We start from the raw sequence: 27525 nt of genomic DNA, 5'->3' as shown, positions 1-27525 counted from the left end.
AGTGATGTCAAACCTATTGCACGTGTGCCAGTGGCAGCCCTCACAGCCCTCTGCTGATGTGACATGAGTTTTTATGGTTCCTGTATTGCTATAATGTTGGGCAAGCACACGTCATCAGGGAATACCCTGGGGTTATCTTGCCGCCTGACTGCACAGGGTAAATCCCCATCTCAGGAATGGGTTCCCCTCCTGACGCCCAGATTATTTATCTTAAGTATATTTCTGTGTAGTAGATGATGAAAACCCCAACCCTGAGCATGGGGGGGAGATCATTAACAGTGAGGCATGGACTCAATTGAGATAGTATATTCTCTTAAAGAGGACCTTTCACCAGTAAAAACTGCACTAGGCTACTAGTTCCACAACAGACACAGCAGTGTTACACTGCTAGCGTTATCAGAAACCTCCAATAACTCTAGCAAACACTGCCGCGCTCTACAATGGAAAACGCCGGACCGCACTGTAAGTTGTCTGGCATATCCGTGAGACCACTCCATAGACCACTAATCCCGCCCCCTCATGAATACACCCTACCGCTTACAGCGGGGTCCGGCGTTTTCTATTGTACAGCGCGGCAGTGTTTGTTGGCGTTATCGGAGATTTCTCAGATGGCAATCATTGTAATATTGCTATATGCTGCAATACAAAAATAAAAAAAACATGAAAAAAATATTAAAAACAGTAAAAGTTTAAATCGCCACCCTTTCACTAGATAACATAAAAAAGCAAACAAACCGTAAGAATCATAAACATTTTAATAACGATTTAACCGCGTAACGGTAAAGTCGAAAGTGCCACTTTTTTGCCATTTTGAAAAATATAAAGAATTTTATAAAAAGTGATCAAAAGGCTGTACAGTCCTCAAAATGATAGCATTAAAAATGTAATCAAAAGTCACAAAAAATGACAGCACCCACAGTTATTAGTGCCCGAACATGGCAAAAAGAACTTATTTTTTTTGTACAGGTGGTTTTAATTTTTGTAAAAGTATGAAAACAGTATAAAACCTATACAAATGTTGGTATTTTTGTGTTCGTACTGACCCAAAGAATAAAGCAGACATGGCATTTGGGGTATTCAGTGAAATGCGTTTTCACTGCATTCAGAATTTTTTTCCCGCTTCCCAGTATACAACATGGAATAATAAATACAGTCACTATGAATTGAACACATGGAAAAATAAAAACGTTATAGATTTTTGAAGGTGGGGAGTGAAAAATGAAAACCCAAAAACGGGCCATGTTCTTAAGGGGTTAAAAGCCTAGTAAACGTTTCTGTTATTGATAGAAGGGTTTATTGGTGCAGGAGACCCAGTTAGTTGTAAATGCAACTGAGAGGTCCTCACTAATGCCGATGCATTCAACCAGCACAGAATATTAAGCGGGGCTTCACAGGCAGGAAAGAAGCTGCAGTGGGGTTCAGGGAGCAGAAGAGGAGCTAGAAAAGTAGTATTTTTTGTCTGCACTATTATTCTTTGTTCTGGGGTCTCCTCTATTATTGTCTGCTCTGAATCCAGTATTTATTGCTGTACTGTGCTATTTATAATTTCTGTGGTAGCATTTTGTGCTGCACTGTGGTTGTATGCATTTAGGATTACTGGTGCAGCCCCTCAAATTTAAGCAGTATGACCCTTGTACCAATGAATGTTGTTCACCGATGGCCTTAAAGCCTAAGGCTTCATTCACATGGCCGTTGGGGGGGCGTATATACTGCCAACGTATAGACATGTCCTATCTTTCCCCGGAATACGGCGCAGTGCGGCGCACCCCGGTGAGCGCTAGGTGCCAATGTGTGCCCAACGTGCTACGGTATGGAAACAACTCTAGCAGGGTTTAGACTGGTACTGAGTGACTGGGCTGCCAAGGAGGTCTGTGGTTAAGGCATCGCTGAGAGCTCTATTATGAAGTTTCTTCTTTAAGACATAAAATTATTATTTATGATTTTTTTTTTTCTAAACTAAAACCTCAGTATTGCTGTGTTGGCACTTTACAATAAATAAGTGGGGTTTGGGTTAATAATAATAATTCATTTATTTATTGAGCGCACACAGATTATTCAGGGTTACTGTTTGGGCACTGAGTCCATAAAAGTTTTGCTATTACTGCCCTACAGCATTATGTTAATCCGGTCATAATAGTAATAGAAATGCTTTTGTTTTTTTCACACATAGTTATACCATTCTTATTCCTCTAGATTTTGGTCTGAGTAAAGAGGCAATAGATCATGAGAAGAAGGCATACTCCTTCTGTGGGACAGTAGAGTATATGGCTCCTGAGGTGGTGAATCGTCAAGGCCATTCACACAGTGCAGATTGGTGGTCGTATGGAGTCCTCATGGTAAATTGCTTTAATTGGACTGGATGAAAGGAGTAGCTCTGTGTGTGACTGTGCAGCCGTAAGACCACAACAGTTCTTAAGTTTAGACTAATCTATGAGCAAGCTAATACACATCTCTATAATCTCTGAGATAACAGCCCAGGTTAAGTAAGTTCATATAGTTTCTTTGACAACAGAGACAAGTTCATGTTAAATGCACTTTTTATAAGTTGCATTTTTTTCAGATAAGGTGTGGCTTAGTAGAAAGGAGTTGTTGATTGCGGTGTGTAATGTATGTGAAATCATTAATGGAATTTAGAGACCGCTAGTTACAACCTGGCTATAGTGAGGTTAATAACAGAATTTAATCTGAACATTTTATTCTTTTGTATTCTCCTCCTCCATTGGAAATTCTTCTTGTTTTTTTCAGTTTGAGATGCTTACTGGGTCACTGCCATTCCAGGGGAAAGACCGCAAAGAAACTATGACACTAATCCTAAAGTAAGTTATTGAAGCAACACAACTATAATGATTTAGTTAGCAAAGCAAAATGGTAGATATTTAGGAGCTAAAAATCTATGATTAGAAAAGTCACGGTAAAGACTTTACACATACATTTGTACTCTTCATGCCCAGGTGGTCCTGTGGTCTTTAGGTTATTTTGCCCTCAAGTGCATGGTCACAGTTTCTGGCACACATCCTAACTTTGGCAAATCTTGTATTGTAGAAGATTAGGAGTTAGCCAGCTAGCGCATAGTGGAGATGAAATTTCTTGTCAGCAAATTAGCAGTGTGAATAAATTCCTGGATCAAAGTTCCATCTTGAGAATCTAGTTCCCAAAACATGATATTTTTTTTCTATCAAGAAAGGTATCCAAGCCTCTCTTAAATTTCTAGAGTCTCCGCCATCACAACATCCTGCCCTGTACTTAAAGTAAAAAATCCCTGTGTATGTGGATGGTAACACAGTTTTCCTCTAGGCGAAGAGGAATGCACCCTTGTCATAGTTTCACACCTAGGACTGTAACAATCATTAGCGTGATCTCTCTTAGTATCAGTATAAATAGATCTCCCCACGAATGTGTTTTAATCCACCCATTTTCTGAATTACCTTGGTCGATCTCCTTCACACCCACTCTAGTTTAGCTTTGACTGTCTAACCAGTGCCCTTCAATACCCCAGGTCTTTACAGCTTTAAAAAAGACCTGTAACCAAATTCAACTACCCTGACTAACAATGCCTGCTGATAAAGGGTTACAAGTCCTCCCCCATATCACCTAAAATTAGCTGACCTTGAGACATTGTACCTTAATTACAACCGTTTTTATGATATGCAAATTAGCTTTCCTGACTCATGTCTGCTGGCTTTGACTCTTCTCTCTCCCAGGCTGGCAGAAAACCACTCCCCATTATTCTGACTGACAGCTTTGTGTCTCTTCAAATCACTGTACAGCCTCCTTTTACTTAGGGACTGTCAGCTAATGTTCAGCTACAGACATTTAAAGCTCTATTTACTTATAGATAATATTGTGTCAAATTTTTTACACGGTGCCCTGTGTTGCATTCATGTCATGTGACATCATCACAGGTCCTTTAGCATTCTAACAATAGCAAACTGTACACTGTGGATGTAATCACATTAAAACACAGCAGCCTCCATGGAGGATGAGGCGGAGTAGAAGACCATGGAGGCTGCTGTGACTTCATGTGGTCAGCTACATGCATGGGGTACAGTTTGCTATTGTTAAGAAGCTAAAGAAACTGGGATGATGTCACATGACATGAAGTGCTAAATAGAAAGGAGGCATATGGCATGAGGAGGAGTAGATGGAAGCCAAGCAGGACATATACCCCCTCTGATGCTAGGGAATAAAAGATAAAAAGTGATTTGTGCAAATAAGCGAAACAATTTTTAGCTAAAAGAACAGTGTCAGGTTCCTATAAAGCCCTTTTAACTGTCACTGGCTGTATATGTGAAAATGTGGTGACAGGTTCCCTTTAACTAATGTGTTATCATTTAATACATAGTTGAACTTTCAATACATAATGGTTCGAATTTGAATTTAAATGACACAGATGTTTGCTGCAAAAAACATCCATGCAGGCTGCATAATATATACTGATTCCTTCAGTGTGTGAATCTAAGTATTGTGCAGCATTTCTCCATTTTTGTGCTCAGTCTCCTACCTTTGCTTTCTAGAGCCAAATTAGGGATGCCTCAGTTCCTCAGCAGTGAAGCTCAGGGTTTGTTACGAGCGCTGTTTAAGAGAAATCCCATCAACAGACTGGGTATGGTTTTACTTTTTTCCTTTTTTATTTTTCCTTATTTAGTGATCCCAAATTTTTACCTCTAAATGCCAATGTTTTTGTACCGCTGCTTCTATAGGTTCTGGCATTGAAGGAGCAGAAGAGATAAAGCGTCATCCATTTTTTTCCACAATTGATTGGAATGTGAGTATTAAATACAGTAATGAAAGCATGACAACAGAAAGCTTTTACTTCTAGCCTTGATCTATGCAAGACTTTATGGATGACAGCAACTCCCCTCATAAGGGGAACAGCTTAGGTCATGGCAACATTGTCTTCTTTTCATGGACTGGGAGATGTGGTGTTGTGAAGAAAAGATCCAGTGCAGTTCTATCATTTTGTTCTTTGTAATAAGCCAGAAAGCAGCAGACGCTTCATTATATCAAATAAATATGCTCAAAAGAATTGAAACGTGATAAAGGGGCACTTGCTCATAGAATGCTATCATTCTTTCTAGGTTACAGGTGTTAACTCTGTAAATGATGGAATCTCCATGGACTTCCAATGAGAGACAATATGAGTTATGACAATTACATTTGATAAATTACAATTCTTTCACACAGTAAAAAATCTTCTAATTCTAAACCCAATAATGCTAGGGCTGGCAAGAGAGCAACTGGATGACCCAATGAATGTTGCAGCATATATTGTAACTGGTACCAAAACCAGATATAATGGGGTATGACTAAAATATATGTGCCATGGTCCCCCTTTCTTTGTTACACCTCCAGCAAAGAACGAAGGTATTGGGAAAAATTATAACAAGCCTCACAGGACCATATAGTATGTATGTATATATATATATATATATATATATATATATATATATATATATATATATATATATATATATATATATATATATATATATATATATAGATAGAGATATATATATAGATAGAGATATATATATAGATAGAGATATATATATATATAGATAGAGATATATATATATATAGATAGAGATATATATATATATAGATAGAGATATATATATATATAGATAGAGATATATATATATATAGATAGATAGAGATATATATATATATAGATAGATAGAGATATATATATATATAGATAGAGATATATATATAGATATATATATAGATATATATATTATTTTCCATCTAGTCTCCATATAAAGAGACTAAGATAATGCTAGCATTAGTCTAAAGGTCACCACCCATTTTTTTTTTCTCTTATCATCAAACCTCAATCTTTTTCCGATTGTTGGAGGCAGCAATGAATGCAAGACATAGTGACCCTGGCAGTTTCTATATTCTTATAAGCTAAAGTAATACCCTTAGTAAATTTGGTTGGGAATTCAAAGAATCAGTCAGGACAATAATCATGTCCTCAGTGAATAAGCAGATTTTGTGTTCCTGGGAGGCCACCTTAAAGGAAACCTACCACTTGAAGTGGCAGGTTTCTGATGGAAATACCGGGCACCAGCTCAGGGTGAGCTGGTGCCGGAGCTTATTTTTGTCAGTGTTTTAAACCGCGGTGTCGCGGTTTAAAACACTTTTTAAACTTTATAGCCGGCGCAGGGAGGTACGCGCTCGGCGCTTACCATGCGCGCGGCTCTCCTTCACTTCCTATGCAGCCGCGCGCACGGTATGCGCTGAGCGCGTACCTCCCTGCGCCGGCTATAAAGTTTAAAAAGTGTTTTAAACCGCGATACCGCGGTTTAAAACACTAACAAAAATAAGCTCCGGCACCAGCTCACCCTGAGCTGGTGCCCGGTATTTCCATCTGAAACCTGCCACTTCAAGTGGTAGGTTTCCTTTAAGCACTTCATGCTCCCTGCTGTAATGGTAAGGAGCAGAGCTGTGAATGATGTATGAAAAGGGCTGCATATTGCAGCAAACTCCAACTAAAGGGTGTTAATCTTTTGATTGCCGCTGGCACACCACAATCTTGCTTCTGATTAGTCTCTCCCCATGACGATATTGGGGGGCGGCAATCGGTTGCCATGACGGCCTCGGATCTTTGTAAGTGATCTGTGCCAGTGGTACACTGTAATGGATCATGTGTAAAATTCCCCTATACTGCAATACAGTAGTATTGCAGTATTTGGTAGAAACAATCAGACTGTCTAGAGTTAAAGTACCCTAGCCTAGAGGGTCTAAAAAATAGTTTAAAAAAAAAAGTTCAAAAAATTCAAATCACCTTTCCCTAGAACTTATATAAAAATAAACAAACCGTAAGAATCACAAACATGTTCGGTATCGCCACGCATCCCAAAATGTACAATCTATTAAAATATAAAATTGGGTATTCCTAGGGGTGAATCCCATAATAGAAAATGTCCGAAATGCCACTTTATTCAATTTTTTATGGGATGTAAAATGGCATAAAAATGTTCAAAAGGTTGCACAGTACTCAAAAGTTTGCAATGAAGCCGTCAGCTCATCTTGCATACACTGAAGTAGGAAAAAGTTATTAGAGTTGGAAAATGGCAAAACAATTTATTTTTTTACGTACACATTGTTTAATTTTTTTTTAAATGTATTAAAACACAATACCACCCATACAAAATTGGTATCTCTATGATCTTACCGAACCAAAGAATAAAGTAGATGTATCATTTGGAGCGCACAGTGAAAGTTGTAAACACTGAGCTGATGCGTTTTTTGGCCAATTTAACCACATTTGGAATTTTTTTCCAGCTTCCCAGTACACGGCATGGAATAATGTCACTAAGAAGTACAATTTGCCACATGGAAAATAAGCACTTACATAGCTCTGTACACAGAAAAATGAAAAAGTTATTGATTTTTGAAAGTGGGGAGCAAAAAATGACCGATAAAAGGCTGCGACGGAAAGGGGTTAAAACCAGATACAGCCGTTGATGACCTAATGGACTTTGCCAATAGTTCCATGACTTGGGTGAATATTAAGGGCGATAATGGACACCCTTGTCGAGTTCCATTCATTTTAGAGAAGGGAGATGATTCATAACCTAACATGGAAATAAAGGCAGAGGGAAGGCCTATCATGCTTGATTTTGATACTAGATTTTCTTTAATCCTTTAAATACCAGGCTCTATTTCAAATATTTTTTTTGATGGCACATTTGTTTTTTATATTGGTGGTAAACTTTTGGTTGATATGCAGTTCCTTGCGAGTATTAAAAATCCACATGTGGATTTAATCTGCTGTTTTGGGCACACAGAAAGGCGAAGTAGTGAAGAGGGCCATTGTGCTTTTGGTGAGCAGATTTTAATTGGATATTTTTCAGAATCTTTTGGGGTTTTTTTTGTTTTGTATTTTACTATATTGTTGGGCAAAATATAGTGAAATATAAAATCAAAACCCAAGAATTCACCTCTTAAGTTATTTATGAAGGAGTATATTAAGCATTTTGATCCAATAGGTGCTTTGAGAAGATTAATGTGATAGTGCAAAGTGAAAGTTGCTATTGCCCGCCTGTTTGAGGATCATGTTGCAGACGGGGCAGCCACTCGATGGAAGCATTCTCTTCCACATTTCCGGTGGATACTGGAAGTGGGGCAGCCTCGCAGCTTGTCATGTGAGCAGGGGCGCTGGGCAGGAAATTCAAATATAAAGCGGTACTAGCTCACTAGTCAGTGTGCTGTCCATGCTCCCAGCCAGCCACAGGATTGTTTCTCACCACTCCTGCTGGTCTTTCAGTATGTATACATCCCTGCTATGCATTGTGACCTTGGAAGAAGCAGAACACAGGGAATCGGTGGAATCTGAAGTGGAAGAACCTGCGGTATAGCTCACAGAGTCTGCTTGTAAGTCTGGTGGTGAGCATGGCCTGCCCCGGCCATTATGAGGAATGACTGGTTTCCTTTTCATGTTCCTTGGTTTGTAGAGAGTGGAAACTCCCGTTAGGAACGCAACTAGGAATCAAAAGAATAAGTCTTAAAGGATTTGTGGAGATGGTCATCCCTCATCCACGAAAAAAATCAACATGTGACGTCTGTAGCCAGCATATTGGAAGAGGATTCTGCAAGGCCATTGTTTCCATTAGAAGACACTGACAATCTGATCAAGTTAATAAGATCTACAATGGAGATTGAGGAGCAGAAAGAACGTTGTTCTGTCAAGGATATTATGCTCCAGAGACTGGGAGAAAAGCAACAGCGGGTTTTTCCCTTACACAAAAATATCTCTTCTCTCATTCAGGCTGAATAGAAGAAACCTGAGAAAAAAGGCTTCATCCATCGTGCTATCAAAACAAAGTATACTCTTAAAGAAAAGTAGGCATAGTGTAAGGAGTGACCTCCAACAATTGATGTTGCAATCTCCAAGATTTTGAAGAAATCCACACTCTCCTTTGACGACGCAGGAAATGTAAAAAAGCCTATGGACAAGAAAGCAGACTGCTTTCTCAAGAGATCTTGGGCTGCCTTTAAGCCCAATGTTGTGGCTACATGTGTAGCAAGATCCCTCTTTATAAAGGTATTGCAGCTGTAGGAAAAGATCAGACAAGATACTCTGAGGCAAAAATTGCTTTCAGACGTTACCACTTCTCAGAAAGCATCAGCTTTCCTAGCGGATGCAACTGTAGATGCCTACGTCCCCAATTGTGCTGCCTATCTCGACCTCCTGCCTGTGTCTGACCACAAGCTTGCCTTACAATTCTGTACTTCGCCTTGGCCGGCACCATGGACAAAGTCGCACCTGTGGAACGACCTGGTGGTACCACGCTGCAGCAAGTCCAACCTGCTTTGCGGCGGGCTCTGGTGAAACCGGGTACCACTTGGACTCCGGTGCCAGATGTCTGCTTATGTCATCGTTCGCGGTGGTACAGAGGATCCACTAACACTGATCCTGACAGAAGGGTTAGGATTCTAATCTACCCTATTTCATGTCCGAAAACCTGGCTCTTTAAGGACTATTATTAATTTGAAACTTTTGAATACATTTTTGTTGATCAAAGAATTTAAAATAGAGACATTGAAGTGCACAATAAAATTACTTTTTCCATGCTGCTACATGGCGCCAATCGATTTGTCTGACACGTACTATCACTTCACTATACATCCTTCTTTTCAGAAATACTTGAGGGTAGCAGTATTTCTGAATGGAACTGTGACACACCTACAATTTTAGGACTATGCCCTTTGGAGTAGCCATTGCTCCTAGGGTATTTACTATAATAGTAGCAAAAATGACTTAGTTTATACGTCTACTCCGTGGTTTATTTGTCCCCTTTCTGGATGATTACTTTGTTAGTAGGAAATTCAGTAGAATCTGTATCATCTCAGCTCATTAGAGTGCAGGATATTCTAGGTCCATTGGAGTCGTCCCTCAACCCCTCGAAGTCAAAGATATTCTTAGGTATCTGTCTAGGTTCTGTTTGTCAGAAATCCTTTCTTCTTATTCTGTATTTTTATTGCAGCTCTTCCGACAGTTCAGCTATTCCGGCTGTTCCGTGGGTTCACTTACATTCTTGTCCCCTCCAGCTGCATATGCTCAGATGCTAGAACGGTAGTGATACTCATCCTGACTCTAAAAAAATCATTGCCTACAGAGGTTCTGCAGTTCCTTGATTGGTAGTTATTTATCAGGAATCTGAAGTGTGGTCTAGCTTGGAAACTAGAGAATCCCATAGTATTAACTACTGATGTTAGTACTTGGGTTGGGGAGCTCATCTAAAAGATCAGATCTTCCAGGGTGCCAGGGCAAATACCATGATGGGTAGATCTTCAAACCTCAGGGAATAAGCGGCAGTTAGTGAGGCCTTCTATCAACAGTGCATATAAAAGGTCCAGAAAGCAGAGTGGCATTTCTCCTGAGCCGGACCAACTTGAAACAGGGGAAATTGTGCTTCAACAGAAACCTTTTTTTTTTTTGTTTGCAGATCACCAGACTCTGGGGAAAACCAGATATGGACCTGTTCGCCTCGCTAAACAACTAACAAGTGCCGAGATTTTGTTCTGTCAGGATGGACCTTGGGGTCTGTGAAGTGGGAGTTCAGATTAGCCTATGCCTTTCCTTCACTGATATTACTACCGAGAGTTCTGAAAAAGATCAGACAGGACCAAGATTCAGTACTACTCAACGCTGCCTTATGGCCACAGAGGGCCTGGATCTTGGTCCTGAGAGAGCTTTAAATTTCGGATCCCTGGATCCTCTCCAACATTCCATATGTCCTATTGCAGGACATGATCCATGATCAACAGACTTCACGTGACGCCTGGCTCTTGAGAGGCTAATTCTAGCTAGAAAAGGTCTCTCTGAGAGAGTTATTTCAACTGTCCAGATTCTGAAGTATATTTCAGAAGCAATAGGCCTTCTACTTTTTTTGTAAAGCCTTTTTTTTTTCTTTTTGTCAGGATCCCAATCTTGATCTTGATCTAGAACACTCAAATATTGCTAAAGTCTTTTTTTTTTTTTTTTTTTTTTATACAAGGGTCTATACAGGTTTCCACCTTCGGGTCTTTATTCAACAATTCACTGGCCTCACCTCTGGATTATTCGTCTTTTAGGGGCAGTATCTAGTATATGTCCAACTTCAAAATATACAGTTCCTCCCTGGGACTTAACAATAGTTTTAAATTATTTTAATCAACATCCATTTGATAGTAGGTAAATAAGTTGTGTTATTAGTGGTAACCTCGGCCAGGCAGGTGGGGGAATTATCAGCCTCGTCCTGCAAACCCCCTTCCACAAAAATTTTAATAATACCATAGTGAGATGGATTCAATTGGCCACTTCTGCAGCCTACTCTGCAGCCAATTTAGCGGTTCCCCAAAACCTTAGAGCTCATTCCACCAGAGCCGTAGCTACTCCTTGGGCAAAGTTTAGAGAGCTATCAGTAGAACAGATCTGTAGAGCAGCTACATGGTCCTCTCCCCACACTTTCTTTCATCACTATCTGTTAGACGTGGGAGGATCTCAGGATCTAACCTTTGGTCGCAGGGTTCTATCCTCTTTGTCCCTCCCTAAGCTGTGTTTTCCTATATCACAGCACCGCTTGGTTCCCTCCTGCATATTTCTTTTCTTTCTAAAACTCTCACGTGGTGAGAGATGAAAGGGGAGAGTTACATCTGATTGTAAAGTCACTTGGTATTTTATGGGAGTGGTTGTTGAAACAAGTTTTTAAGTCTCGTAATTCTGACAAGGTTCAGCAGTGGAAGAGTACACCTCTGTGGACACAAGCACGGTCTGTCTTTTTTTGTGCAGGTGTGCATTAATTTCTGTAAAATAAATTATCAACTGTTCTGCTGTATACCCAATAAGTCTTTTATCTCCACATATATGGTATATATCCTGATTAAAATATTTTTATTTATGTGAGCATAACCCTCACCTGAATTGAGCCTTACTAAATTGTGCATCATTTGCATCTTCGTAACTCATTTTCCTCATTTTCTACATACAGAAGCTGTTCCGTCGAGAGATTAGCCCTCCTTTCAAACCAGCAGTTACACAGCCAGATGACACCTACTACTTTGACACAGAATTCACATCACGCACTCCAAGAGGTGATATTTTTTCTCTAGTTAAAATACAGAAGTAGATTTTGTCAAGTGTAATAAGGGGTAGAAACATATAGTATGTTTAACTCTTACATTGTTTCTTGAAACATTTTGTATTATGTCTGCAATATTAGCAAACATTGCTGTTGCTAGTGAACCATGCATCTGTGAAACCTAACTGCTGATCATGAAAGAACTTCTACAAATTACTGTCCACAGCCACTGTAAACAATTGGACTAAACAAATTGTAACATGTGACGGGTACAACCTGTTGGTTCACTGTTGCATTTTTCACAGACTCTTTCACATATTCCCTGGAAATAGAAGTTACCTGTATGACTATAGAGAGATCTAACAAGTAGCAATATTGGCTTTGTTTCTTGACCAGATTCCCCTGGAATTCCTCCAAGCGCAGGAGCTCACCAACTGTTTCGTGGCTTTAGTTTTGTGGCTCCTTCATGTAATGAGGCAGATGGAAAAGCATCTTCTTCTTCAGGACTTTCATTACCAAAGGTGACTCTTGCACCCCCCACAAACCACACACAGTGGCCCACATTATTGCCGTTTGCCTCACTGATGTGCAGTGTGCGCACAGTCTTGATTAACCTCTTCACGCTCCGTGACAGATATATCCGCCACTGAGCTATGAAGGGTGTATGAAGAGGGCTCACGGGCTGAGCCCTCTTCATACAGAGATGGGCTTTGCTGCATATTGCAGCAAAGACCCATCACTAACACCCGCGGTCGGAGCTTGCACCGATCGCGGGTTTTAACCTGTTGTTTGCCGCCGGCAAAGTCACCGGCGGCACTTACCCTCGATCGTCGCTCCCCGGAACGTCATCGGGGGTCGGCAATCGGTTGCCATGGTAGTCTTTGTTTGACCCGAGGCTGCATGGTTTTTGAGTATTTGTTACAATGAGCCAGTGGCTCGTTGCAATGTATACTGTGCAAAAATGCCATATACTGCAATACAGTTGTATTGCAGTATATGGTAGGATCGATCGGATTATCTAGGGTTATTGTACCCTAGATGGTCTAAGAAATAGTGGGGAAAAAAAGTTTAAAAATGTAAAAAATTTATAAAATATTAAAAGTTCAAATTGCCCCCCCTTTCCATAGAACTGATATAAAATATAATAAATAGTAAAAATCACAGACATATTAGGTATCGCCGCCTCCCAAAATGCCCGATCTATCAAAATATAAAACCGGTTACATCTGGCGGTGACCTCCGGAACAGAAAATGTCCGAAACGCGACTTTTACACCTTTTTACATGACCTAAAAAAATGTAATAAACAATGATCAAAATGTCACACAGTCCTCAAAATGGTAGCAATGAAAATGTCGGCTCAATTAGCAAAAAATGACACCCCCCCAGCTCTGTACACCAAAGTATGAAAAAGTTATTAGCATCAGAAAATGGCAAAAAATTCTATTTAAGTTTTGCATTTTTTCACATCGTTTAATTTGCTTTCATTCTGTGATCTTTTGATTTCTTATAGATTTATACTAAAAATGCTGTATTCAGTGATGTATACACAATGCGGGAGACTATTGGGGTTGGCTCCTACTCTGTGTGCAAACGCTGTGTTCACAAGGGAACAAATATGGAATATGCTGTGAAGGTAAGCTACAACAGGCACATTTATGTTTGCATTGCACTGTTTGGTTTTTATGTATTACTACTTGTGTACTTGTGTGTACAAGGAAAACCTGACCAAAAATAACTATAAAAATGTTCTGAAGAATAAAAACAGAAAAAGCAGATGTATTTTATATTGCTGATTTTACAGCCTACATGCAAATTTTCTGATCCAAAATATCTTTCCCACAAGTTTACTATTGGAAATGGAATTCAATGTTAAATATGGAAAAAGGATAAATATGACTTTTTACCACTGACTATTTATATAGGTTTCCAATAATGAAAACAATGTTCCCATAAAAAATCTACCATAAAAATAAATCATGATAAACCAGGGACTCCCACTCGGGCCCGGCACTATGATGGTGGTAATCCTCTTATATTTGTTATCCATGGCCTCTTTACTTCTAAAATAATCTTTAAAAATTATGCTAATGAGCATGGGGAACTACACTATAGCCCCTCTGCAAACAGTTCTTATAGACTATTACACTGTCAACCTGTCCCCGGCAGTGAGCAGGATCTGCTGAGGAAGCAGGGGGGCTGGATGAAACAGGTCACCATTACATCAATCAATTTTCCTAAGGAATAATCTACTTCTGTATTTTATAGCTTTTGTATGCTCAATATAACCAAATATTATCGTGTATATTAACCAGAATTCATACACGATGACCATTCTAATATAATCATCCAGAGCACAAATTTGCACCGTTGTATTGGCCAACACCACCCATCCAACCCCTACATTAAAATGATACAGTATTTTGACATGCCTTAAACAGGTTGTCTACAGCTTTAAAACAGTCTTCCCTGTGTCTGGTATGCAGTAGTAAGGAAGCACAATGAATGTTTAGGTTGATCTGTGTAATAAACTATAAAATGTGTTTTGTTAATTGTAATGACAATTTTATCAGAAATCTCCAAAAACAAAACTGTTCTTGTTGTCCATGGCAACCAATCACAGCTGTTTCTAAAATGAAATATGAACTTGATTGGTTGCCATGGGCAACTATATCTGTTCTACTCTCAAACACTTCTGATAAATCTCTCCCAGTTTAACTATGTTTAGATCATTATGGATGTCTGGATAGCACCCTGCCTCTTACTTAGACATTTGTCCATGTATAATTACAAGAACGATCCATCATTGACAGAGTTGACGGCCCACATCCCACATGTGGGATACTGGTCTTTTAGGCTACCCAAGCGTGCAATTGTTTCTTTCTTGTGTTTTGCCTACTCCCCACTATGTCCTTTTTTAGAGGGTATCATGTTGGGCATAGTTTTGTAGTGTTTCCTCCTTAGGAACTCCTCCATTAGGAACTCCTGATACCCTGTGTACCATGGGACATTGGTCCATTTACTAAACAGCTGATTTTCTGTGCAGTTGTTCTTCTCCCCTATTTTCCTTTCCTCCGCCAGCCCATACCTGTGGAATGTTTGGGATTTCTTATATTCCTAGCCAATGACTATCGGCTGCTTGCGTGTTTACTCAATTGATGGTCGGTTCTCTCTGCTGTTACACTCTACCACCATTGCATCACGAAGGGTGATTGGTACAATTGCTGCACATGGTCCTGAGATGAGAGGAACTTTCAGCTTAAATATCTCAGCGTTTCCTGAGCAGCACAATGTTTAATAAACTATTGTATCAAGACACAATAGACCATCATAAAATTCTATTGAGAATAGATTGATTGCAATTCAACAGTTTTCTATCAGAGGAGGTTTAGTTTTTAGAGCAACTAGCCTTGGAGTCCAACCAGGTTCAGATCTAAATAATTTTAATATAAGTTAGTACAGCAGTAAAGACAAGATCCTTGAATATACTCAGGATAACAAAATAACACATTCTCTAAATCATTGTTATGAACAAAAATACAGCATTTCACAGATATGATTCCAACCTGTCTCTATCAGTCATGGTGTACACAATTTTGTAGAAGTGTTCTCCTGTCCGACACTGCAGTGAGCTCCTCTGCCTCCCTTGCATTCCAAGACAAGCACACACAGACAGACTTGGGCTACATTCACACTGCCGTTGCCCGTACCGTACCGTAGCGGGCAACGGCAGTGCACGGGGAGAGGAGGAGGAGGTGAGCGCAGTCCACCCCCGCCCCTCTCCACAGGAAGTTATGGCGCATGGCGCCGTACTACGGAGAAAGATAGGACATGTCCTATCTTTTTCCGGGGCACGGAGCGGTACGGTACCGCACGTGTGCTGCGCCGTACCGCTCCCGTAGGGCGCCGTGCGCCCATTGCCGTCTATGGGGGACGTATATGGGCCGTGTATACGTCGGCCGTGTATACGTCGGCCGTGTATACGTTCCCCTATACGTCAGTGTGAATATAGCCTTACTGGTGGGAAACAACAGCGTGAGGAGAGAAAATCTACAAGCTACAGGGAGATGAGGTCTTTATCCAGAGAAGGGAGGCACATTAGAGCTGACAGTGTATGTTATGCATCTCATGGATCTCATAATCTGTCTCATCTCTATGTGGCAGATACTAGTGAATTCAGAAGCTAAATGGCAGTGTATATAAAACTGTACCCTCATAATCTAAGCACATTGTCATCTCACATCTTTATCGTGTGTAAACAAGAGGGGATTGAAATTTGAGAACTGTCTTTTAAGAGCAAACTCCTTTTTTTTTTTTTTTTTATATTTTAGTCGATACAATAAAAGCTTTGTTCTCTCGTCTAAACTTTTCAGTGAATCGTATGCAGTAGAGGCTTATTTTAAGACACATTTTAACCCTTTGACTCCAAAACCAGTTTTCACCTTCGTGCTCAGGGCCAATTTTTAGAATCTAACATGTTTCCAATGAGATGCCTTCCCTCAGTTCTTGAGCTGCTGATAGCAGCCAGCACTGATCACTGAATCAGCACGGAGGAGTGCTGTCAGCGATGCAATCACTCCACGTATATTAACTGGCTGCAGGCAGAGGACCTGCAATTTACAACATTAATTTACATGGGGTGAGCTTCAAGGGTTTAATAGAGCAATGAACAGTAACCCTGCAAGACCTTAATCCTATTCATATATTTATTTGCAGATAATAGATAAAACCAAAAGGGACCCATCAGAAGAAATAGAGATTTTACGCAGATATGGTCAACATCCCAACGTAATTACGCTAAAGGATGTGAGTACTAACATCATTTATACACAGGTCATATTCTGGGATTTCTGTGACAGCAACCACATGTCCACCCTATCAGACATTAGTAACTTTGATACTAACGTGCTTTCCAAAAAAGAAACAAAGTTACAGAAGGATAATTGAAAATATAACATTTTCTGTATTGTTTATATTAAAACCTTTACACCATGCACTCATATCATCCATGTCTTTTTGCTGTCACAGCAGATGAAGTGAATGTTAATAGTAACCGTTCTCAAAAACAAGTATTGATGGTTATTTCTCTGCACAATTCAACACAGGTATATGAAGAGGGAAATGGTGTTCACCTGATAACCGAGCTTATGAGAGGTGGAGAACTGCTTGACAGAATTTTACGTCAGAAGTTTTTTTCCGAAAGAGAGGCCTGTGCTGTTCTACAGACAATCTGCAAGACTGTAGAATATCTTCACTCACAAGGGGTGAGAATATTGCATGCACAGGATGTTTAAACAGATCTTGTGCACCATTTTCTACCAAATTGTTCTCCATTCTAGGTTGTTCATAGAGATCTGAAACCAAGCAATATCCTGTATGTTGACGAGTCTGGAAACCCAGAATCCATAAGGATTTGTGATTTTGGTTTTGCTAAACAACTGCGTGCAGAAAATGGATTACTAATGACTCCATGTTACACAGCCAATTTTGTGGCCCCAGAGGTAATGAGGCCCTTGAATAATGAGCACAGAAAGGACAACTGTAAAGAGGAGTCATAATCGGTATACAATAACTGTAATACTTTTGTAGGTGTTGAAGAGGCAAGGATATGACGAAGGGTGTGACATCTGGAGTCTGGGAATTCTCCTCTACACAATGCTAGCTGGGTAAGAAATGGTTCTGGCAATGCGCAGTAAGCCAAAAGGACTTGGCAAGAACTTGCGGCAACAATGCAATAAGGGTGTTTACAGATATATTTATAACCTGTCTCCATTAACCCTTATATGTTATATATTGAGGGCACAGACAGAGTTGAACAACAGGATGGTACAGAGAGCTATTATCTCTCTACATAATCATTGTTCAACTGCTGTAGCTGTGATGCTGGAAGGTGCAGTGTGATTATGTCATCACATCTGCTGGCATCACAGCATAGAGGAAGATGTGGGGGGTGGTATGATAGGGGGCCCACAATATGAGGGGGAGGTGGGAGGCCAAAATAGGAACTGGCCGAAGTCTCAAGATTGAATTATATTGTAGGTGCATCTGGAGAATCTGTTCCTGAATGCAGACTCCTCCCTGATGTCTGAATGCAGACATATTTAGACCTAAATGCTTGTGTTGTGTAAGTAGCAACATGTCACTATTTACTGAACACAAGCATTAACTGTATTTTGAAACACAATGGCATTGTGTTTTAAAAGGTATACCTCAAAATACATCCATGTTTTTACTAACTGGTTGCCACCATAGGATGAAATAGATTTTCCAAATTAGCAGCCCGTTACTGATTTGGACAATCTATTTAGTCTTCAGGATCATGCTGGCACACATAGATAAAGGGGTAAATATTATTACTGAAACAATCTCTTTAACTACTTGATGACCGCCGTATCGTGATGTTATGGCAGCCATTAAGGGTACTTCTGATGTGCCACCTTTTTAAATCGGTGCGTCAGAAGAAGATTGCAGGACATCGGGGTCCTGCTGGTACCAGGGCTAGGCAGTGTCATCATAGCCCAGACCCGGCACTTACACCTGGGATCTGAAAATCTAAGCTTACCGGGGGATCCGATCCATCCTGCTGCAGCCCCGGAGTCTGGCGTGTGCCCCGAGGCTGCTGGCTTCTCCTCATGCTGGGTTCCACCTTCTGTCAGGACTCGGATGTAACTAACTGAGCAATACGTCTGCATGCTCAGTTACTTACTTTGTATACTGCAATACAAGTGTATTGCAGTGTAAGGGCTTGAACAAGTGATCGGATGAACGCTTGTTCAAGCCCAAGTCGGTAAAAAATCATTTTAGAAAAATTAAACAAATAAAAATCTCTTAATCACCCCAGATACATATAAAATCCAAATAAAGTCTATAAAACAAAAAAGTACAAATTTGGTATCGCTGTGTCCCTATTAATCTGTACAATAAATCTAAATCGATATTGAACCTGCTCAGTGAACAACGTAAAAAAAAAACCCCACGAAAAAACGTCCAGCAGTATACAATTTTTCATCAAATACCTTCACAAAAAAATTTTCTGAAAGGTGATCAAAAAAAAGTTACAGGCCCTAATATGATACAACTGAAAAGAACAACTCTTTTTGCAAAAAAATAAACCCTCAACCAGAACTGTCAACAGTAAAATACAGAAGTTATACCTCTGAAAATTTTTCGATGGAGAAAATTTAATTTTTTACCGTATTTTTCAGACTATAAGTCACACAAAAAATCCTTTCATTTTCTCAGAAATCAAAGCTGCGCCTTATAGTCCAGTGCACTTGTATACAGGCAGTCCCCGGGTTACATACAAGATAGGGTGTGTAGGTTTGTTCTTAAGTTGAGTTTGTATGTAAGTCGGAACTGTATATTTTATCATTGTAATCCCAGCCAGAACTTTTTTGGTTTCTGTGACAACTGGATTTTAAAAATGTTGGGTTATCATAAGAACCGGGATTACCAATAAAGCTTCATTACAGACACCTGTGATAACTGTTACAGCTGTTTATTGTAGCCTAGGACTAAAGTACAATAAATTACCAATATCCAGAGGTCCGTTTGTAACTAGGGGTCGTATGTAAGTCGAGTGTTCTTAAGTAGGGGACCGCCTGTACTTAAAGGCAACAGCTTCCTTGAACTGTGCACAGGTCTGCCACCTGCTGGTCATTCATCCTTATAATCCGGTGCGCTTTGTATATGAATACCAAAAACAAAACCTACACAAAGAGGGAAATCCATACCAATGATAGTCTTAAAAAATAGAAAAAATTTATTGATAACAAATTGTGAAAGACCAGCGGGTTGAAACGCGTGTCGGGGGCTGAACACCTGGTTTTGTGGTCCACAAGATCTCCCTTTCACAGGTATTTATCCTTGTTTGGGTCTGACATCATTTTAATTATATGTATGTTTATTTGTAGTACTTGTATAACTACTGTGTCAGGGCATGAGTCTACTATGAAGCGCAGTACACATTACTGCTATTAGGAGCTCTACTCTGTGTATATATATCTCCTGTGTAGCCTTACCTGGGTTCATGCATTGTCTCTCCTGGAATTTTTAGTACATTTTAAAGAATTAATTTGTTATCAATAAAGTTTTTCTATTTTTTAATACTATCATTGGTATGGATTTCCCTCTTTGTGTAGGTTTTGTTTTTGGTATTCATTTAATATTTGTGAGGGCCACCTCTGACCACTCTGGCATAGTGGGGTAACTTTTATGATTAGGTCTTAATTGACCTCTGTTACCGCTAGTACTGTTAGCTGTTGTATTGTTGTTTTGAGTATGAACCTAGATGTTTTGGCAGGCATTTGATGGCCCTATAATCTGGTGCGCCTTATAGTCCGAAAAATACGGTACTAATATTGGTTTTGCTCAGTAAAATTGAGCAAAGATAAAAAACTATATAAATGAGGTTTCACCGTAATCGTAGTGAACCAGAGAATAAAGATAAAATTTCAATTTTACGTTACGATGAGTGGGGAAAAAAAGGTGCTATAAATCCAATATAAAAATTGATGATTTTGTATGTATCCCCCTTGAAATAGTTAATGAAATCTCATGAATAAGCTATAGACCCCCAAAATGAATCATATATACACTGTATCTCACCCTAGAAAATAATAAGCCCTCACACTTTTGCATTACCAAAAAAATAAAAAATGTTATAGTCTGTACAATGTAACAATACAAATCTGATCTAGATGGCGCTGCTTCCATTTTATATCCGGCCTTACGCCCATACAGCAGGTTACTACCATATATGGGGTATTAGAACACTTGGGAGAAATTGGGCATCAAGCTTTGCAGAGCATTTCATCATTTAATTAAATATGAAAGTGTAATTTTTTTGGCCTAAATGAATGTATTTTCCCAAAAATTCAAAAGTTTTTGAATCGCAGGTCCATTTTGTATAAACCCATGTGAAACACTTAAAGGGTTAATAGAAGTTGTTTTGCATATGTTGAGGGGTGTAGTTTCTATAGTGGGGTAATTTATGGGGTTTTACTATTATTTAGGCCTTTCCAAAGTCACTTGAAAGCCGAGTTGTCCCTCAAAATGTGAATTTGGGCATTTTCATGTAAATTAGAAAAAATGCACCTAAAGTTCTAAGCCTCATAACATCCGAGAAAAAGGAGAGGACCCATAAAATAGCATTCCAACATAAAGCAGACATTCCAGAAATTTTAGTTATCAAGCATTTCATACTTAGAAAATTTGGCAAAAGTTTGGAAAAATTCTTCATTTTCAATTTTTTTTATCATAATGAAACGCAAAACTTATCACTTAAATTTTACAACTAACATGAAGTACAATGTGTCTCTAGAAAACAGTCTCCAAATCACCCGGATATGTTAAAGCGTTCCAAAGTTATAACCAATTATCGTGACACATGGGAAAATGGGGTCTGGTCACTAAGCTGAAAACAAGATATATTATTGGAAAAATTGGAAGAATATATGTATACAGCAGTCTGACCAGAAAAACAATGACCTTGCTAGTTGATGATAGAGTGCAAAGGCCCTCATTTCTATTGTATGTATTTTCGTTTCTATAACTTGTATCCTAGAAACATACCGAATATACTATAGAGCCCAATATTTGGCCATCTGATGTTCTAGTCCGAATTTACAGTTACAATTGTGTACAGGATGGAGGTACTGGTTGTGGAGGACATTGGGGGAAATAACAGATTTTATAACTAGTATTTTGCTGCTAGTTTTCAGCACAGAGCTAATTGCTTGGCTCTAACATGATAAAAAATGGAGTAATACTGTACAGTATGTTCAGTAGTAAGAATCTTCGGTTATTTTCCATTTTTGTTCTTAAAGATATACTCCATTTGCTAATGGCCCAGAAGACACACCGGAGGAAATATTGGCACGGATTGGAAGTGGAAAGTTTACCCTAAGAGGAGGAAATTGGAACACTGTATCTGAATCTGCAAAGGTATTTAACCCTTCAATTGCACAAACTATAAATGCTACAATATCAGCTGTATCGTGTTTTTACAGTGGCTGTCCATGGACTTTATAAGAAGGTTTTATTGCTATGTGTGCCGTAGCCTTGGGCATGGGTAACTGATAAAGATCGGTATTGTGGGCTTCTAATTGTTCAAACGTCTTCTAAATTGGCTTTCTGTGACACGTTATATCAGGCTAATGCTTTATAAGGCAAACAGAGTCCAAAGACATAAGCATCACAAAGGTATTGTCAGAGTAACCATTTATTGTATACTGTACTTCTTATCTGCTTGTTTTAGCAAAATACCCATTTTTATTTTAATACTGATAATCCGTTCACTGTACATACACATGTGAATTGTGATTGTTATAAATTTGGCTGTTTTCCAGGACTTGGTATCTCGCATGTTGCATGTGGACCCCCATCGCCGGCTGACTGCACGTCAAGTTCTACAACATGAATGGATCACAAAACGGGACCTGCTACCTCAGAGTCAGCTAAATAGACAGGATGCACAGTTGGTGAAGGTGAAGCTTATTACTTGTTTAGCCTATTTATATGCTTGATTAAATTATTGATGTTTAGAATATTATGTAAAACATGTTTAAGAAACTACTTGGAAAGCAGATATAAGCAAAGACTCTTTATAAATATTTAACAATAAACATTTAAAAGAACTGCAAATCTAAGGTCCCATTCACACAGGTTGATCATCCAGCTGGTGATCGGGATTGTAAATTTCTATCAAAGCTCATTCCTCATCCCTACTAATTGAATATTTTCACATGCAGATGTATGGAAAAGAGCGCATTGTTCCTTCTCATACACTTTACCTGTGCTTTGGCAATGATTTCAGCTGCTGCATAAAAGATGCAATCACCCAATGACCCCCAATGTACCTTCTTCATGTTCTCTTTCTTGACCCTTTAAACACCATCCCTTTCCTTTTGGTCTTCTCTCTTCATGGAGGTATTACTGGAGCTTAACCATGGCCATCTTTGCCATTTCTCCTCTGTGGAGCCTTTTCACATTTTGGAAACACTTACGCAAAATGAACCTATTGCACCATCTGTGCTGCTATGTCATTCTTTCTCATTATTTAATGAGAGACTTGGATTGATTCCGTCCTCATTCTCCTTGGAGATAAGGCTGTAGAAAGCTAATACTTTACCCCTCCCCCTCTCCACCCCCCAAAACACACCAAACCTTTGGTGCATTTGAAAGCTGATTTGGACAAATTTGTAAAATATCCCCTCAGTATAACCTGCCATTTTTTTTTTCCCTGCAGCTCCACCCAACCCCTCATCCACTCTGTTTTGGCAGCCTCTCCATCACCTGCACAGTTCTCCTCATCCCCTCAATATAAGCAGCCTTCCCTTCTCCTGCAGTTCCTCCCAGCTCCTTATGCCCCCAGGTGCTTGTGCTGCATTTGTAAACGCCACCCGCGACCACAACCTGAGATGTTGCCATTTTTTAGCAAGACTTTGCTAAAAAGTGTGTCTTATATTCAGAAAAATACAATAATTGAAGAAGTGTCAAGCATGTAAAGCATGCTTCCTGCCTCTCCATTCAATACAATGGGAGTGCCAGAAATCGCAGGCATCTCTAGCACTCTCATTTACAGTCTATGAAGTTGATACAACTCATTTAAGGTTGTTAGCCACCATGTTGCAAAAGTGTTAACGTTTATATATTAAGTAACTTTTTATGCCTGAGTGCTAGGTATTTGCTAATGATTTTTGATCATTTTGTTTGCTCCCTCTTGCCCTGCTCGTGTTGTCTTTGTTTAGGAAAGTTTGTCTGTCAGTACTCAAACCAAGTTTTTGAGAAACTGGTCCAAAAGGGCAATCGTTGCTGAAAACAATGATCCTTTACTAGAAATACCCAGAATATGGAACATAATTTAAAAGCTCATAAATGCTTAAACTGGTTCTACACTAATTTTTAGTACTTACATCTGCTTTTACTTTCTAGGGAGCTATGGCTGCAACATATTCTGCCTTAAACAGCTCTAAGCCAGTCCCTCAACTACAACCGATCAAATCCTCCATCCTTGCACAACGCCGTGTCAAGAAACTGCCCTCTACCACTCTGTAGCCGAGTTTCTCATCTTCCAGAATGATGGTGGTGATTTTTAACCGTTACCAGCTTCATCAACGGTGCTACACCGTATTTTACCTTGACCATATAAAGCTGTGTTCCTCCTGCAAACATGGATTCAGTTCAGCATTGGCTCACTGTGCTGTTTTCCTGGTACAGTAGCATGTGGGTTCATGGGCCATGGCATATTGCTTTAATGAAAATGTTACTATCGTTATGACAAGGCATACATGACTATTTTTTTTCTCACTGGGGGGTGGCCAATGCTGTAAATCATTCTGTGTCACATCTTATCCCTTTGCAGCACTATCTCAGGGCTGTCTGTACTCTTCCTGTCTGTGACAGTAGAGACATTGCTATTTTATTTGTGAAACTCTATCTTCTGCTTTGTGCTACAAAGACGACTGACTTCAAATACATTACATGTTTATAAAAATGCAGATGTTGGTGTATTTGTACACCTAAGGGCTCGCTGTGCTTCACTTATTGTGGTTATGTAAGGCCTTTTCTGGTCAGGCACCAGTAGACAACCTGTGCAGTACCATTTGCATCTGAAAACTTATGGAATACTATTTTGATCTGTGGGATGTGTGAATGGGATGTATGAGTGCTTGAAAAAAGTGTCAAGTCAAAGTAAGGAACACTGGAAAGTTTTTAGTAAAATAATTTAGAAAAAGAGAGGCTTTGAGGAAGAGGTTATATATGTAAATTTATAACATAAATCATTATCACTTTTCTATAAAGTGAAACGAAGAAGTCTCCATTTTGCTGGAAGTCTCCAATTTCTCCAATTGTTCAATACAAATTCCTAGAACTATTGATTAAGGGAAATCTCTGTAGTATTCAATCCATCTACCTGTAAATATGGTTATTGTAAAATCACCCAGGTAATCTATAAAAGCCTTTGGTTGACACACAGCTTGACATTTCTACAACTGTGCTGATGTTTTATCTCTGCCATCCAATAAAATGTTCATTTTGGAAGGTTTTGAGAGTAAAACTACTAACTGGTTGCTGCAGATGACAGGTCTTTCCAACATCCATTTACACTGCTCTATGGGTGTTTCCCTCCAAGCCACTAAGTACTCCACTGTTTTTATGGTTTATGTGCTTTAATAAAGAGTAACCGCAAATTGTTCACCTTACATTATCTTGGACCATAGACCCTGATCTTAAGAAAGTGGGATTCCCACTGTCAGACCATCACTAATCATGTTATTCTGGCCTTTGTCGTTGAAGTGTCATAAAAGTGTATGACAAAAATGTCCTTTAAAGGTGTTCACCATCATTGCGCATATTACAAGAATTCCTCCAAACCTGGCTAGGAGACAAATTAAAACCTTCATCTTTATAGGTACTTTAAGTGTATTGTTGATAAAGTCATTTGATGTCTATGGTGTATTTGTATATGCTCCTTCTTATAGGTGGTGGTTTCTCCTAAAAGATCTCTACTTTATTTCTTGTAAGTAAGATACTTCATTTGTGAAAAATGGAACTTTTGAGAAATTTGTATCCTTGTCTTTGTTCTGCTTGGTTCTCTATTTCATCAGGAGATAAAATAATTTGCGATAAATGTCAGTCTGGTGGCGATATGTGGGGTACATTTAAGTTTTTTCTACAATTAAATGGAAACACTCCTCTGGTTAAGTTTACTGCATATGGCATATGGAATAATTTTACATATTTTCAGTGGTAAATAAAGTTATAGCCTTGCCATGGTTGGTAAACCCTGAACAGAATATTCTTATTGTAATCAAAGTCCAGAACCCCCAAACAATTATGTAATAAAATATTTTAAAAGTCTGTGTACTGCTGGCATACTTCAACTTTACCCTTTTTCTCACATATAGCTATTACTTGCAGAGCACACTTACATGTAACATTAATGGGATATTTTGATGATATCCATTGGGCAGGGCTTGATTATCTTTGGAACTCCAGTACTGAGCACAGTACCTTCAGGGAGCCTGCGTCTATTCTGTATTTTAATGTTGGAAGTTCTGCTATGCAAATATGTTTGACTTGGTGGGAGCAGCTGAATGAGGGGTTAATGGTGCTGTACATAAATAAGGGTATGTCCCATATTCTCTATATATAAATTATTTGGGGTGCTAATGTATATAAATCAAAGGAAAATGTACATATAACTCATTCGGTGGAGGGCATTGTATGTACTTTATGGGATGCTGTATGCATTTAATTTGGGGGTTTATATATAAGGAAAGAAGAGGGGAACTTTGCAATAATAAGATGTATATTTATAAGATGGAGATATATACTGGAGATCAAAATTAGAGTACAATACACAATTTCCTAATTTTTCTTCGTTTTTTTTTAATTTTGTTGACCCATAGACTTCTATTGCCTTGTGTGATCCACAACGGTAAAAAAACATTGGACAGGTTTCAAAGTTTTTTGCACAGATAAGTGAAAAAAAAAATGTGAAAACACCCATTGAAACCAATTGCTCAGTAAGGCATTCCTGAAAATAACTGAACCACGGATGTGAAAAACTACACCAATGTTAAAGGGCCCTTGGAGCAACAGTTTGACCAAACAAAGGCCAAATTGCCGTTCTAAATTTCATCTCCATTTTGTTTCAGTTACTCAAATCAGGGTTAAAAAATCTTCCTAAAAGTTTTTAATAGTTTGAGGGGTGTACTTTTGAAAATGTGGGCTAGTCATAGGCGGATTCTAATTTATTTTTTAAGAAATGGTCCCAAAAATTTCAATTTAGAAATTTCAGGAAAAAAATGTAAATTTCTTTTTGATGTGTAAGCTGTGTAAGTGTCATATTAGAATAAAAGGACTTTTAAAAAATGATGAAAACATATAGTTGAGATTTGGGAAATGTGAGTAAGTAACTCATTTGGGTGTTAAAACGAACAGTCTCAAAAGCAGATAATGTAGAAATTCACAAAAAATATGGCAAATTTTGGTTTTAATAAATAAACTCAAAGCATATCAACCAATATTTACCACTAATATGTCATTAAAAAAACAATCTCAAAATACATTTTAAAAGTAAGTGTTCAAAAGTTATAACCATATAAAGCGACATGCCAGATTACAAAAAAAAGAGGCGGAGCCTTAATGTACAGACTGGCTGTATGTGCTAAAGGGGTTACCCCTTAAGGACGCAGTCATTTTGTAGCTTAAGGCTCAGTCCCATTTTTTGGATTCTGACTTGCGTCGCTTTATATGGTTATAACTTTTGAACACTTACTTATCAAAGCGATTCCAAGATTGTTTTCCCCACATGTTGTACTTCATTTTAGTGGTAAATTTTGGCTGATTTCCCATATGTCTACGCGGCTTACAAATCGTATATCGCTTTTACATATTTGACTATTGGGGATAAATACAGTTTTGAATGAAATTGTGCATATTTAACA

General features: G+C 38.9%; 1 protein-coding gene across 4 annotated transcripts in view; it reads left to right on the top strand.

Annotated features, from left to right (window-relative positions):
- Positions 1–25934, top strand: part of RPS6KA1 (ribosomal protein S6 kinase A1) — a 139918-nt gene extending 113984 nt beyond the window's left edge. For all 4 annotated transcript variants that reach the window (XM_072137046.1, XM_072137049.1, XM_072137048.1 and 1 more), the window contains 14 exons: positions 2194–2336; positions 2746–2816; positions 4515–4603; positions 4701–4765; positions 11982–12084; positions 12468–12592; positions 13584–13706; positions 16787–16876; positions 17176–17334; positions 17410–17571; positions 17660–17736; positions 21898–22015; positions 22420–22557; positions 24005–25934. In XM_072137046.1, the coding sequence (XP_071993147.1) occupies positions 2194–2336; positions 2746–2816; positions 4515–4603; positions 4701–4765; positions 11982–12084; positions 12468–12592; positions 13584–13706; positions 16787–16876; positions 17176–17334; positions 17410–17571; positions 17660–17736; positions 21898–22015; positions 22420–22557; positions 24005–24127 (1586 nt within the window). In that variant the 3' untranslated portion in view covers positions 24128–25934. The remainder of the gene's footprint in view (positions 1–2193; positions 2337–2745; positions 2817–4514; positions 4604–4700; positions 4766–11981; positions 12085–12467; positions 12593–13583; positions 13707–16786; positions 16877–17175; positions 17335–17409; positions 17572–17659; positions 17737–21897; positions 22016–22419; positions 22558–24004) is intronic.
- The last annotated feature ends 1591 nt before the right edge of the window (positions 25935–27525 follow it).

Source organism: Engystomops pustulosus, chromosome 2, assembly GCF_040894005.1.
Source record: "Engystomops pustulosus chromosome 2, aEngPut4.maternal, whole genome shotgun sequence".
NCBI lineage: Eukaryota > Metazoa > Chordata > Amphibia > Anura > Leptodactylidae > Engystomops > Engystomops pustulosus.
This window is presented reverse-complemented; position numbering and strand designations above follow the sequence as displayed.